Below are 13,343 nucleotides of genomic sequence, written 5' to 3'. Positions count from 1 at the left end.
TTAAAAACATGACAAAAAAACCACGACAAAAGACAGCTTTCAATCATCAAAGAAAAGAAGGCAACAAACCAAAAGAAAATAAAACGGCAGGGACTCGAAGGACCAAAATGAGAAAACAGGATAAGTTATGGGTAAAATCGAGAAATCCGTTCAAAAGCGAGGGACGAATTCGGACATTAGGGAGAACTCTTGGGACATCATCTATTTTAAGACTTCAATTCAATGTAACGGTAACTTTCTGTGTCTTGTTCCTTCTTGTGTTCTCTCCCTTTGCTGCTTAAAAAGAATTATCTTTCAATAATCCAATAAAGAAAGCAAGCGAGAAGCCCACTAAAAAAGAAATCACTGTAGCGTATAGAAGATCAGGTATGAATATCACCATCGCAGAAGAGAAAAGGGAAGAGAAGGAGAGGCTTGTCGTCGCCACTACCAAAGTGGTGGAGTACTTGCAGCCATTTATGTCGAAAGAGCTTCTCTGCAAGTTTCCAGACAACTCTGCCTTCGACTTCGATTACACGCAGAGTTCAATTTGGTCCCCTTTGGTCACTCGGGCTTACAGTCCCATGGATTTGGATTTGGATTTTGATTTTGATTTCATGACACCAAGAAAGCTCTCATTTGGGATGGATTTCGGCAAAGAAAACAAGCTCAAGAAAGTCAGTTCCAACATTAAGAAGAATATCTGCACCACTGCCTTCAAAGTCAATCTAAATCTTTTGAAAATGAAGAGCAAGAAGAAAATGAAGGCATCTGAATTCTCTCCCACTCCTATAAAGAACACTTGTTACCCAGCCACCACCAAGGTACTTCTACTTTTTTCTGGGTTCTTCATTCATACCTTTCTTTTAGATTTTCCTTTTCAAGCTGAAAGATTAGATTAGCCAACTGATATAAGCCTATTTGAGATGAAAAACTTTAGGAAAAATGTGTTTGACAACTCATTCATTGAAAAGTTGTGATTTTTGGGGTAAATTAGAAGATTCAGAACCACTCTGCTAGATTCTTGCAGGGGAAAAGTGAATATTCAGGGGAAAGCCTATGATTCACGGCAAACCCATGAGGGAAATCCATGAAATGTCAACATGTGTTGGCTGAAAATTTTGAAATATTATGTGTGATTCAAGGCCAATTTACCTTGATTCTGGTGGCAGGATAGCTTCGAAAGTACCAAGTTTTCATTTTTATCTCTCTTTCTTGTAGAAATTAATTTATTCCACTAATTGATATCCTAATGTTCATTCCTCAGATCTCAAGTCTGTTGAGTCTTTTACTTGGTTCACTATCTAATGAAAACTTTTTCTTTCCCCCATGATATATTATTGTATACTGAATACAGGCATGGGCAAAGATGCTGAAAGCTGCGTCGAAACATTTCAAAAGAAAGAAGAAAGATTCCACGGCCTATGTGAAGCGCTCCATCTATTTGAGAGGAGGAAAAACATTTCAAGATGATTAATAGATTTGCAACTTCTCTTTTTCGTTGTTCAGCTTGATTTCTATTTATAATCGGTATTCTTCTTGCAGGCACCACCTTCCATTCACATTAATAGAGATAATTTTTCTTTTTTGTATGTTCCACATTAGATGCAAGTCTTCAACAATAAATGTGTTTATTTATTTTTTTGTATATATTATTCTTTGAATTTAAACCTACACTTTTCTTTTTAATTTATTTATTTATTTTTTATCAACTTTAAAATTGTACAAAAATTTTGTTGTCGGCAAAGACTAAAGAGTATTATCAGCAACGATATTTTTGGTAGTCACTAATGGACATTTCCGATGGAGCATCAGTGATGACATTAGCGACAACTAGTGTCCTTATTGATGGTCTTTAGAGATTATTATTATTATTATTATTATTATTTTACTTTTATGTTACGCCCCGTATGCAAAATGATTATTCTATTAGAAAAATAAATATCATTGATTGGAAATAAAAGAAGTTGGGATTCCCTTGTATGCCATAGAAATAGCTAATCCAAATGTTAGAGTATATTTATACTTTAACACCACTACAATTTAATTCTAGTGAAAATATATATCAATAAAGGATTATACACAACACATAGAGCGTGTATATATATAAGATTTACAAATGTAATGTTCTACGTATGAAAAAATGGCTATACAAAAGTGTCACATGCGACATGAAGCCATATACAAAATATATAATGTTCAAGGGAAAATTACACTTTACTTCCCCAAAGTTTGGTGCCATTTTCAATTCGAGCTCCAAAGTTTCAATTTTGCAATTTATCCTCTAAAATTTTAATATTTTACAATTCGGCCATTCCGTTAGTCAAACAAAACAGTTTTGCCTGACGAAACAGTGATCACGTGACTTTTACGTGATGAGTCACGTGATCACTATCTCCAAAATGCCCCCCATTTGGCAAGAGCTACCGCCTTCAGTGGATGAATTATCTCCGGCCCTCCATTAAGAGAGGACGTATTGCTCCTGATGAGGAAGATCTCATCCTTCGCCTTCACCGCTTACTTGGCAACATGTAGTATACTCCCTTCAATTATTTTAGGGTTTTCTCTTTCAGTTTTTCATTATTTCTTTTGTGGGTATTGATTCTCAGGTGGTCTTTGATAGCCGGAAGAATCCTCGGACGTATTGCACGTTTTTCCCTCAATAGTTTCTGTTTGGTGTGATCTTCGCGTTCTTTGAGGCATCTGTGATCATCAATCTTCGGGCTTCTACAAAATAATAAGAGCGTCAAAGGGGTCTCTGGGGAAGGCCCCGTAGACCCTCCGATGCTTAAGTTAGCAGTCGTATATGGGGTCTAAATGTAGCCAGAGCTAGCTATGCATTGTGAAAATAAATGATCAATCCCTTTTACCTATGTCTTGAGTTCTCTTTTATAGGGTTTTATCTCTGTAACTGCTTCCTTGATCTTCTACCTTCAGATGATTGAAGAATCATTTGAAATAGTGGGGAGATAATGTGAGGTAGTTGAGATAACGTAGGACCTTATGAGATAATTAAAGGTTGTTGAGAGATAGTGGGACCCATAGTGGATTTTATCCCCAACAGTTACCCCACAATTCCCATGGCTGACCTGTCCAGCTAGTCGGGCATCGAGAATTTTATGCGTATTTGAGATCGAAGCCTTGGAGCTCCTGAAGCTAGCCCTTTTGTTTTGTAATTATATACTTGGAATAATAGGACTTTTTGGGTTGATCAAACTGCTAGTCATTTCATTTGCTTGCAATGATATTATTTATGCATCACTCCTAGCAATCTTGACAGTGATTTACGAATTACCTGTGATTGCTCGGTAGAGTGCTTTTGGCTAAGTGCTAGGCCTCAGGAAATGTTTAACCTTTTTCGAACACACCTTTTTTGTACGTTCTTGATAGGTTATTTTTTTTTTAGGCTATTTAACCTTTTTCGAATACACCTTCTTCGAAGGATTTACGTTCTTGACAGGTTATTTTTTATGAACCTATTTAACCTTTTTCGAACACACCTTCTTTGAAGGATTTACATTCTTGACAGGTTAGCTGTTTAACCTTTTTCGAACACACCTTCTTTGAAGGATTTACGTTCTTGATAGGTTTAATTTGGAAGACTACCATAGTTATGTTTCGCCGAGTTCATTCTTGGGAAAGCTCTTAGGTTTTTCTTTCGGCTCAGCTATGTTGAGTTGGAGAAAGCGCCTTCGGCTGTGTCTCCTTCAGGCTCGGGAAAACTTCGGCTGTACTTCCCATTAGACTTGGGAAAACTTCGGCTGTACTTCCCATTAGACTTGGGAAAACTTCGGTTGTACTTCCCTTTTGACTCGGAAAAACTTGGTTGTACTTCTCGAGAATCCTTTAGAACAATCCTACTTCAGAGGCTTTATGTTCTAAAGGTAGTTTAATCTTGGAAAAATGCCTTATTATTTCTTTTCCGTGAAAGATTGTTTGTACAATCTTTTTTCACTTGCAATTTCAGAAAATAACATAGGTTTAATATTTATGGAAACACCCCTAGCAATCTTAAGAATAATTTATAAATTACCTGTGATTGCTGGGCAGAGTGCTTTTGGCCGAGTGCTTGACTCCAGAGAGTTCCTTAGAACCACCTGTCAGAGTTCTTGTTCCGAGCTCTCTGCTTTGGTCTGACAGTTGAACATTCCTTGACGAATGATTTTGTATTCGAGACGGTTTTTTTCCACAAACATTCCGAGGGTTTTATGTCCAAGGGGTTTAGTTTGGAAGGTCATTGGACGCTGCCCCCAACTCCCCTCGGGAAACCACTTCGGCTGTTTTTCGTGAGTTATAGCCTCTTTGACTATGTTCCTCGCAAACGTCCTCGGGAAAGCCCCTCGAGTATCTCACCGAGTTGTTCTTGGGGAATGTCTGTTGACTATGATCCACTGAGGAGCCTCTTTTGATTGAAGTAACGAGCCACTCACTCCTGTTATGCTGCCATGGTTTCTTGGGGCTAGTCTTGCTTCTCCTGCAGCATGTCAAGGTGTAGCTTGAGGCTTTCATTATTGCACTTGAGCCGAAACGCTTCTCAATCCAACCCTGGCTGGGATGACTGCCTCCTTTGCGCTTAGCAAGCCGTTTCTTCAAATTTCGGAGATGAACTTCAAACTAGATACCCCCCATTCTTGAATATGTGACTCTCGGGATCCTTTTGTTTGGATTCCTAGGAAATATTGGGGTCACGTGAACTTTTGGCAAGATCCGGTGACAGTGAGAGAGGGTGAGGCAATAATGGACTCAGTAAGGAGCGGCGAAGCTTGGCCTTGGTGCGGCAAAGCGATGCTCGGCCATGTTGAGGCGAAGCGATGCGTTCGGCTATGTAGAGGCGGAGCGATGCTCGGCCGTATGAAACTATTCGCTTTTTAATCATGTTCATGTAAGCTATCAAAAGAAAGTTCCGCTTCTTTGAAATGAGCTCCCTTTGTCAACCATGATACCCCATAAATGGTGAAATGGCTTTTCATGAGCTCAATATTTAGAGCAATTAGGAAGCCCAGTTTCTTCGCATCTTGGGATGGAACTCCTTGGTGTGCTCGGGGCACAAGGCTTTAGTAGGCAGAGCATCTTGTTGGCAGCCATTTAATGGCAGCTTAGGAACATACTCCTCATACATCGAGCTTTTCCTACATGTATTTGGTTATAAGATGCATGTAATATAAAAATAGAATATGTAGCTCCTGTTTCTACGTTGTAGGAGTGGTGTCAATGGCGAGATACTCAAATTGTGAAATGAGTTCAGTGGAGAGGAGTTGCTCTGGCCGATGCTTCTTAGCTGACATTTGCTCATCTTTGTGCCCAGCCACTTTTGGCATGCCTGCATGCAAGCTTTTATAACAAGCCTTGAAAGAGTGAGCGTTAGCTTGGGGCTGAGCTGATAGTATGTTTGCCGAAATGGACAACTTCTTCTTGCCATTCTTTGCTTTGAACCCACATAGGTTTGTGCAAGAAGGGTTTAACCATTAAGCCATTGTTTTGTTTTGGGGTCTGCACAAAACAATAAACACTAACCATACGAGTCCTTTTAGACTACATTATAAATTAGTGATGGAACATAAAACTTTATCATCTACTGAGATGAAGGTTAGTGTAGAGATTTCACAATTATCATGAAACACTTTTAATAGCTAGTGTTAATGGAATCAGATCTTGAAAATAAAAGAGGATGGAAGGGAAAGCAACCACTTATCTCAGATGTAGTTTACTGGTATCTATCAAATGTGTTTCTTTACTTCTCAGTGAACCGAGAAGTTACCGAGTGTGGGTAGCCATCGGTGCCGAAGAGGGGTTGGCGCCAGTGGCTTTGAGGAGGGCAAGTTCATGCGAGCCCGAGAACATATCTGCTTCTCTGAAATGAGTTACTCGGTTGAGTTTGTTTCAGAAGGTTGGGTGCTATACTCTGTCGGGCTTGAGTAGAGGCACCAGATCTGCTTTATACTGCTCAGATTTCAGGTTTGTGTCATCTTGGGATGGCATGAAGTGCTTTTTTACTCTAAGCCACATTGTGCTCTTTTGCCTCGCTGTTTTTCATGATCACTGCACAAAGTTGAAAGAAGAAACACAGAGCATGCTGCACTAAAATCGAGTAATAGCATGCCTTTTACGATGTATGGAACACAATTGACTATTATCAAGCCCAAGCAATCATAATCCCAGGAAATCAGAATTAAGAATGTGGAATGCTATTAAAGCTAAAATATGACAATGTCGTTCTCATGAGAGGAGCATGCCTCTCACAAAAGGACAGATTAGACACTCAATGATTTTTGAATTGCCGTTGGCTTTCACCAAGACCAAAATTAAGTATTATTCTAGTCAGGCATGCATTTGTTTTACCCCTTTTAAAGCATACCTTCAACAGAGATATTCTTGTATTATTGTCTTTTTATCAAGAGCCATGAGCATATGTATTCAGAATTGTAAATTGTGCTTTGATTATGGTAAATGACAGAAGCATTTAATAATTATATACATATACTTATTCATGACAATTGATACAAAAAGAAATATCATTTTTAGTTTTATATGCAAAAGGTATCTTCTTTTTACGAATCCCGTAGGAAGCAACCTGATGAGGGCAATGAGCTTTTTTTTTTTAAAGAAAGCTTGCAAAAAACAAGATTAGGCATAAAGAGCTAGGCCTTATATATATATATTCACATGAAACCTATGCAAAAGGTGAACATGTTTTTTCACAGTTGGCTAAAACAACACATATTTCACAACTAAATAAAATAAGTTCACAGGGACTTATCTGGCGGGGCGAGGCTCCCTAGGGAGGCGGAGTGATGTTCAGGCCTCGGGAGGTTTGTTCCTTGGATTTTTTGCTTCTCGGATTTGCTCTTCAGAAATTTCCCCTCAGACTCTCGAATTTTTCTTCGGAAAATTTCTAAGTTTGTCTCGGAATTTCATTCTCAGAGTCTCGGAATTTTTCTTCCAAGGAAAATTTTTCTGAGTTTGTCTTGGAATTTCATTCTCGGACTCTCGGAATTTTTCACTCCTCAAGCTCTCTGATTTTTCACTCCTCGGGCTTGGGCTCTCGGAATCGGACTTTGGATTTGCTCCTTGGATTTTTGCAGGATGACCCATCCTCAGAATTATTCCCGTGGAGTTGCCTCTCAGATTTTCCCTAGGAATTTTTCTGAGGTTGAAAAAGATCGACTCACAATGGCCATGCATTCAGCTGAGGTTGGGTTGTCCAAATGAACCCATGGCCGGGTCGGCTCTCAGGAGAGCTCGTCGTGATGGGAGCCCGAGACCGGGTCGGCTCTATCTTTGTTGATCCAAGACTGGGTCTGTCAGAGGGAACCTAGACTGGGTTGGCAACTTTGAGGAGGGCTCGTCCAACAATGGTGCCCGAGGCTGGGTTGGCCATATGAACCCGACCATAGGTCGGCTCTGAGGAGTGCGAAGCATGGGTCGACTGGCCTCACTTATGTGGTGCCTGAGGCTGGGTCGGTTAGACGACGAGGCGTGGTCCACCCACTGTCCGAGGCTGGGTTGAAATGGTGATGAAGCAGACTTGGTGACTGACATGATTGGCAACTTGGTTTGTTGCAGAGAGAGCAGAGGCCTGGGCTCATGGGTTGGCGATCAAGCGGTAAGTTTGTCGGAAAGAGCCTGTGCGTCCGACGAGGGCTTGGTGACCCCTAGTCCGAGTAAGGCTCGGTCACTGGCAGTGACGAGGCAAGGTCGGAGCTAGCGAGGCCTCTGGAGGGAGCTTGCAGGGACGCTGGTTCACTGACGAGGCGAGGCCAGGAATCTGGAGAGAGTTTGCCAGCATGTCTGTTGCCGCCGGAGGGCATGATTGTCCTCTTCACTTCTGTTTCTGAGGAGGGGTCCGACGAAGTCCGGCGAAGCTTGGCAGACTCGGTGGACTCGGTAGGCAGGCTCGGAGAGTTTGGCAGTCTCGGCGAGCTTGGCAGACTTGGCGAATCTTGGGTCGAGTTCGGCGGGCTTGAGCCGGAGTCCATGAACGGCGGCGACCCTGAGGGGCGAGGTTTGGCGACCTTGATGCGAGGGTCAGTGTCGTCGGTGAGGAACTGCATGGTTTTTTAAGAAACCATTTCTCGAAGCTTGGAGACGAAAATAATGGCATAATAGTAGTATTTGAGCTTGTGATTAAAAGGGAGCATAAGTCTGACAGCCATCACGTTTTTTTTTTCTTTCTCTTTTCTAATTTACGAAAAGGCATCACAGCAAGTTTCTGCCACAATTGTTTATCCTTTTTATCAATTCATGGAAATTGTTGATACACAGTTTCTGAGATGATGACGTGGCACGCCTGGAGGAGGTGTTGACAACTTTGAGGATGCTTCAGGCTACACACACAAAGAACAAACAGGATTAGAGCCCCTAGTGGTGTTCCTGCGGGGGAGCTCCGATGCCTAAGTCAGAATGTGAGGAAAGAATGTCTAAGGAACCAAAGTTTTCAGAGCTAGGATTGCACTTACCTTTGATTGAAATTGAGACTTGTATTTATAGGCATGGAGTAGAATTTGCTTCCCGCACGTCTCGGGATTCCTATCCCTAAATATCTGTTTTGCATTTATTTGATAAGAGTAGGAATCCTGGGACAAGTGATAAGGTTTTCATTTGAATGAGATAACCTTTTGAATTTGAATAACTGCTTATCCCACTTATATAGGGGTAGTTTGTATGTGGATAGTCATCTATGCTGTAGAGATCTTTTTCGAAGGTGAGATGATGATCACTTGTGTTAGTTTGAATGCTTGCATATTCTTAGATGTTAAATGATTGATCTACGCTTGGCTCTTGACTTCTTTGCTCCCTAGAAGCTGTGTCTCGAGTTCGGCATCTGACACCTACCGAGGAGTAGTCTCGGACTCTTGTCCTAGACCTCTTCGGTTTACGAAACCTCCTTAGGGAAAGTTTGTTCGAGGCCTTGTCGGGTATACCATTTTGCTTAATTCGGGTTCGGTACCCATTGGGCTTTAGGAGTTGATCCATGTCCCAACAGTTACCCCCAAATTTCCTGATCTGAAGATTATGGAAATTTTGTGTTTATAAATGGATCGGCGTTCTGAAATACTTTCTTTAAGTGAAAATCCGAGACTTCTGAGGGGGAAAATTTGAATTTCAAGTTTTGACGGGAAATCTGACCAATTTTTGCCGAGACGGTTGACATAACCGAGGGCGCATCGGTTGTTCCACATGTCAGTATCGGGGTGGTCGTCCTTTCGGTTGTCAGTTGTCAACTGTCACGCGGGATTTGCAGAGTCGCGCTTTTATTGCCGTATTTATTGCACACGTTTCTCGAGGCCCCCTTTGGCGCTTTACCTTCTTATCTTTTCCAGACCAGACCTCTCGTTTAGCCTTCTTAAGCTTTATAAAAACTTCATCCTCTTCTATTTCTTCTATTCGCACCAAGTCTTTTGCAAAAGTTCTTACGTCCGTTCTTGCACTTTTGTTTCTGCTCTGTTTTCTGCAAAACCCAGCTATATCTAGTGAAGAGGGATCTGAATCAGACGGTGGTTTGGGCAAAACCTACCCAGCCTTATGGAGGCCCGATCTGACCAAGGAGGATGAGCGTAGAATCATCCTGGACTGCTACATCCCCAAAACGGTGAAGCTCCATTTTGATGATGAGAGGAAGGGCGCCATAGTGGATGATAAGCGCTGAATGTTGCACATTCAAGCCCCTTAATTTACATATGTTAATTCCATAGCATTGTTATTTGTTTGATTTTGTTTTGTTTTTGTGTTTCAGGTCTTACTTGACAAACCATTGAAAATTGGGTTTAAAAGTGCAAAAGCTGGGCATTCTGGATCTAGGATCGAGCATAGCTATTCCTGAGCTTGAGCGCACCTGCGCTCGAGCGTTGGCGGCTAGGGATCGAGCGCATGCCTGTGCTCGTGCGCACAAAACGTCGGATCGAGCGCACTCGGGCGTGTATTGCACGCCAGCAATCCTTTTCCAGCGTGGATTGGTTTTTAGTCTCCCAATTGGACTGGGAGACTGACCTTCGGCTTTCTGAGGGTTTTTAGGGTTTTCGTAATCCCTATAAATAGGGCTCTAAACATTGTAAACAGACACACCGCTTTCTAGAGTTAAAATTTCAGTAAATTGTCTGTGTAGCTTAGAAGATCTTGAGCGGCTAAACCAATTGTGGGGTATTGATGTAACCCTTTCCAAGCACAATGGTTTGATTGTATTTAATTTTTAGTTTTCAATTTATGCATGTTGATTGTATAACTATGAGGATTTCTACAATTGATTTTTGTTCTTCATATTAAATGCAATTGTTCTTTAATTCCAATTCAATATTAGTAAAATTCTTATCTTGTCTTAGAAATTATTTTACTATTATTGAACTCAAATCATTCTTATCTTCTGTGATTATAAGAATGATGGTTATACAATGGTTCTTGATTTGCATGCAATTAATAGGGTTAGATAGACCATACCTAGGAAAGACGGATCGTACTACGCCCTAGTTTGGTGTAATTTAGGTAGTCAATCCGTGCCAACCGAAGATGTGTTATGCTATTCCATTGATTGTATGAAATTATTTTCATGTGTTTTCTTGTTTAATTTATAACATGCATAGAATGAATTGCTAGAATTAAATATGGTTAACCATTGATGTGCGGATCATGCTGAAGTCAAGACCCTACTCTCTCTCTCTCTCTCTTATTTTAAATCTATTTTATTTTCATGCACTTTAAAATCACACAAACAAATCAGTCTCTTTCGAATTAAGTTAATTTTTATCTTTCAAATTTTGATAATAAAACCCCTGCAGTCCTTGAGGTTCGACACCCTCAATATAGCCCTATCCTACGGGATTCGTTCTATTGCGAGTGGTAATTTTATAATTGATATTTTTGGTCACAAAAATACCACAATCAATGGATGTCGGAAGTCATGAGGTCTGCTTATAAGAAGAGATGTTCCACTCAGGCCTGAAGCTGCCTTTCCCAAAGGTCATACGTGAGCTTCCCGGTCGTCTGAACATGGCTCCTTATCAATTGGTTCCTAACACTTGGAGAATGTTTTTTGCCTGTGCGATCATTTGGCCCATGGCTCTCGGAGAAGGACAAAACCTCACCGTTTCAGAATTTCTCTGGATGTACTGGCTCTAGAAGAACCCCAATAGTGATGGGCTGTATAACTTCTAGATGAGACGGGGGAAGTTTATTTTCATGGATAAGACCTATATGAGTAACCACGGATGGAACAAGAAGTACTTCTTTGAGCAGGGGCATTGGGAATTTGCTTCTGGAGAGAAGGCGGAGGGGCTGAGAGTGCCTCATGAAACGACTACCCCCCATTTGGGTCTCCACAAGGACCTTTGCCTGTCGGATGGGGAAATGGTTCGAGTAAACATGGTTCTGGCTTGCACCCGGAAACATGATAACATTATGACTTACAAAAAGTTGGTTACGATGGCTAGGTTAAATAGCTATCTTTACACCAATAGAGATGGCACCGGCGTATCACAAAAGAGACCGGCTAAGGCGGTTGTGGACTTAAGCCCTCTGGCAGCCAATCCCCAAACGACTACCCCCCGAAAGCCTGCGCTTGACAAAGGCAAGAAAAAGGTAAATGAGTGTCGGGTTAAGAAGGCCCTGCGATTGGTTGATGAGCCCGAGGAACCTGAAGCTTTTTAACAGAAGAAGAGGAGACTGGTGAAGGGCAAGGGTCCTGCTGTCGAGGCAGAGAAGGGGAAATCCCTCTTTGCCAACCTCTTGGCGGCTCGGAGGAGGGTTAATCCAGAACCCGATGTGGCTCCGATATCGGCATACGAGAACATCTTTGCAAACCATCCGATTGCTGCAACTCCCTTGACAGTCCGGTGCCTCTCCTACCACTGCTCTCCCCTTGGAATCGGTATCTCCAGTGCACTCAGGCCCCAACATCCAATACTCTTAATCGACCAGTTCTCAGATAGCTCAATAGGGATGGAGCCGGAAGAGAATGGGCCGCATGCCGAGGAGGGAGAAGAAGGATTAAGGCCTCGGGTCTTGTCCCCGATAGCCGAGGAGCAGTCTCAGGTTCTGACTTCTTATTTAAGCAAAAATCTATTTAAGCATAATGCCCTTGGTAACATTTGATGGCTTTTGACTCATGTGAATTTTGGTTAAGGTTGCATCTTCTGTCTTTTGAGTTTTTTTTTTTTTTTTTTAATAACTTTTTTACAGTTAGCCAATTATTTATTGTTGGGGATTGTGCCCCAAATCTGAGAGATTTTATATCCATATTGACATTCACTGAGTAAATGATTTGAGCATCTGGCATATAAAATGTCTTTTTCATGCTTATTACGTTTATTATGGATGTGAAAGGTCATATAGGATAACATTGAATACGGCTATGAGTGTGAGTAAAGTGATTGTCACACAAGATCATAGTCAATAATCCTTATATCCTAAATATAGAGAGTTTGTAGTCGGTAAATGGAACTGTGGTATTTCCATTTTGAGGAAGACTATTACACATTGAATCTTGGTAATCTACCTTGATCAAGCGAAGCGGTGACTTTGGATTGATGTGAAGGTACTGAGACCGTAAGGCATGGAATGGACCAAGGAGTTGTTGGAGGTCTTTTTGTGTCCAAAAATATCAATAATAAAAATAAACACTCGCAATAGAACGAATCCTTGTGGGATAGGGCTATATAGAGGGTATCGAACCTTAAGGACTGCGTGGGTGTTGTTATCAAGCTTTTCAAGATTAAAATGAACTTAATTTAAACGAGATTTGATTTGATTTTGATTGTAAAGTAAATGCGTAAAAGTAAAATAGAGATAAATAGTATGACAGATATAATAGGAGGTTGATTTCACCACTAACCACATAACAATGGTTAATGATAAATTAATAAGGGAAATTCATATTATGCATGATATAGGGCTCGTCTCACTAGAGTAGTCAAGAAATTACCATAATTAAGAAAAAAGTATAATCCATCTGATGAGTACCAAATATGGTATATTTGGGGCCCTTTATTTACATTAGTTAATCCTTTAGCTGTGTTGTCATTTAATGTTTTAGTTTTTAGTGTTTTGTAGGTCGTTAAAGAGAAACTGCATCTTTAAAGGGAAAAATGCAAAGTTTGGAAGAAGGCACACTTTGAGAAGACCTAGATGATATGGTTAAGTTTAACCCAATCAAGAAAAGGATTAAATCGAAATTTCACTAATTGGAGTCCAAATCGGACTGGATTCAAATTCAGATTTTGAACATGTCTCAGTATTTGGACCATAACTTTCTTGTCAAATATTAGAATGACGTGATTCAAACGACATTGGAAAGCTAACTCAAAATAGTACAAATTATTGTGAATAGACTTTTCTTAATTTGGACGTTTACGATGCCAAAATTGTCCCGCAATAAA

At 40.8% G+C, this 13,343-nt stretch overlaps 1 protein-coding gene across 1 annotated transcript; it reads left to right on the top strand.

The window, feature by feature from the left end:
• The first annotated feature begins 236 nt into the window (after nt 1-236).
• LOC132182917 (uncharacterized) lies at nt 237-1,594 on the top strand. The gene is made up of 2 exons (XM_059596285.2): nt 237-803; nt 1,337-1,594. The coding sequence occupies exons 1-2, from the start codon at nt 369-371 to the stop codon at nt 1,454-1,456; spliced, it is 555 nt and encodes a 184-aa protein (XP_059452268.1). The 5' UTR covers nt 237-368; the 3' UTR covers nt 1,457-1,594.
• The last annotated feature ends 11,749 nt before the right edge of the window (nt 1,595-13,343 follow it).

The sequence above is a fragment of the Corylus avellana genome, chromosome 5 (assembly GCF_965113065.1).
Source record: "Corylus avellana chromosome 5, dhCorAvel1.hap1.2, whole genome shotgun sequence".
NCBI classification, from domain to species: Eukaryota; Viridiplantae; Streptophyta; class Magnoliopsida; order Fagales; family Betulaceae; genus Corylus; species Corylus avellana.
This window is presented reverse-complemented; position numbering and strand designations above follow the sequence as displayed.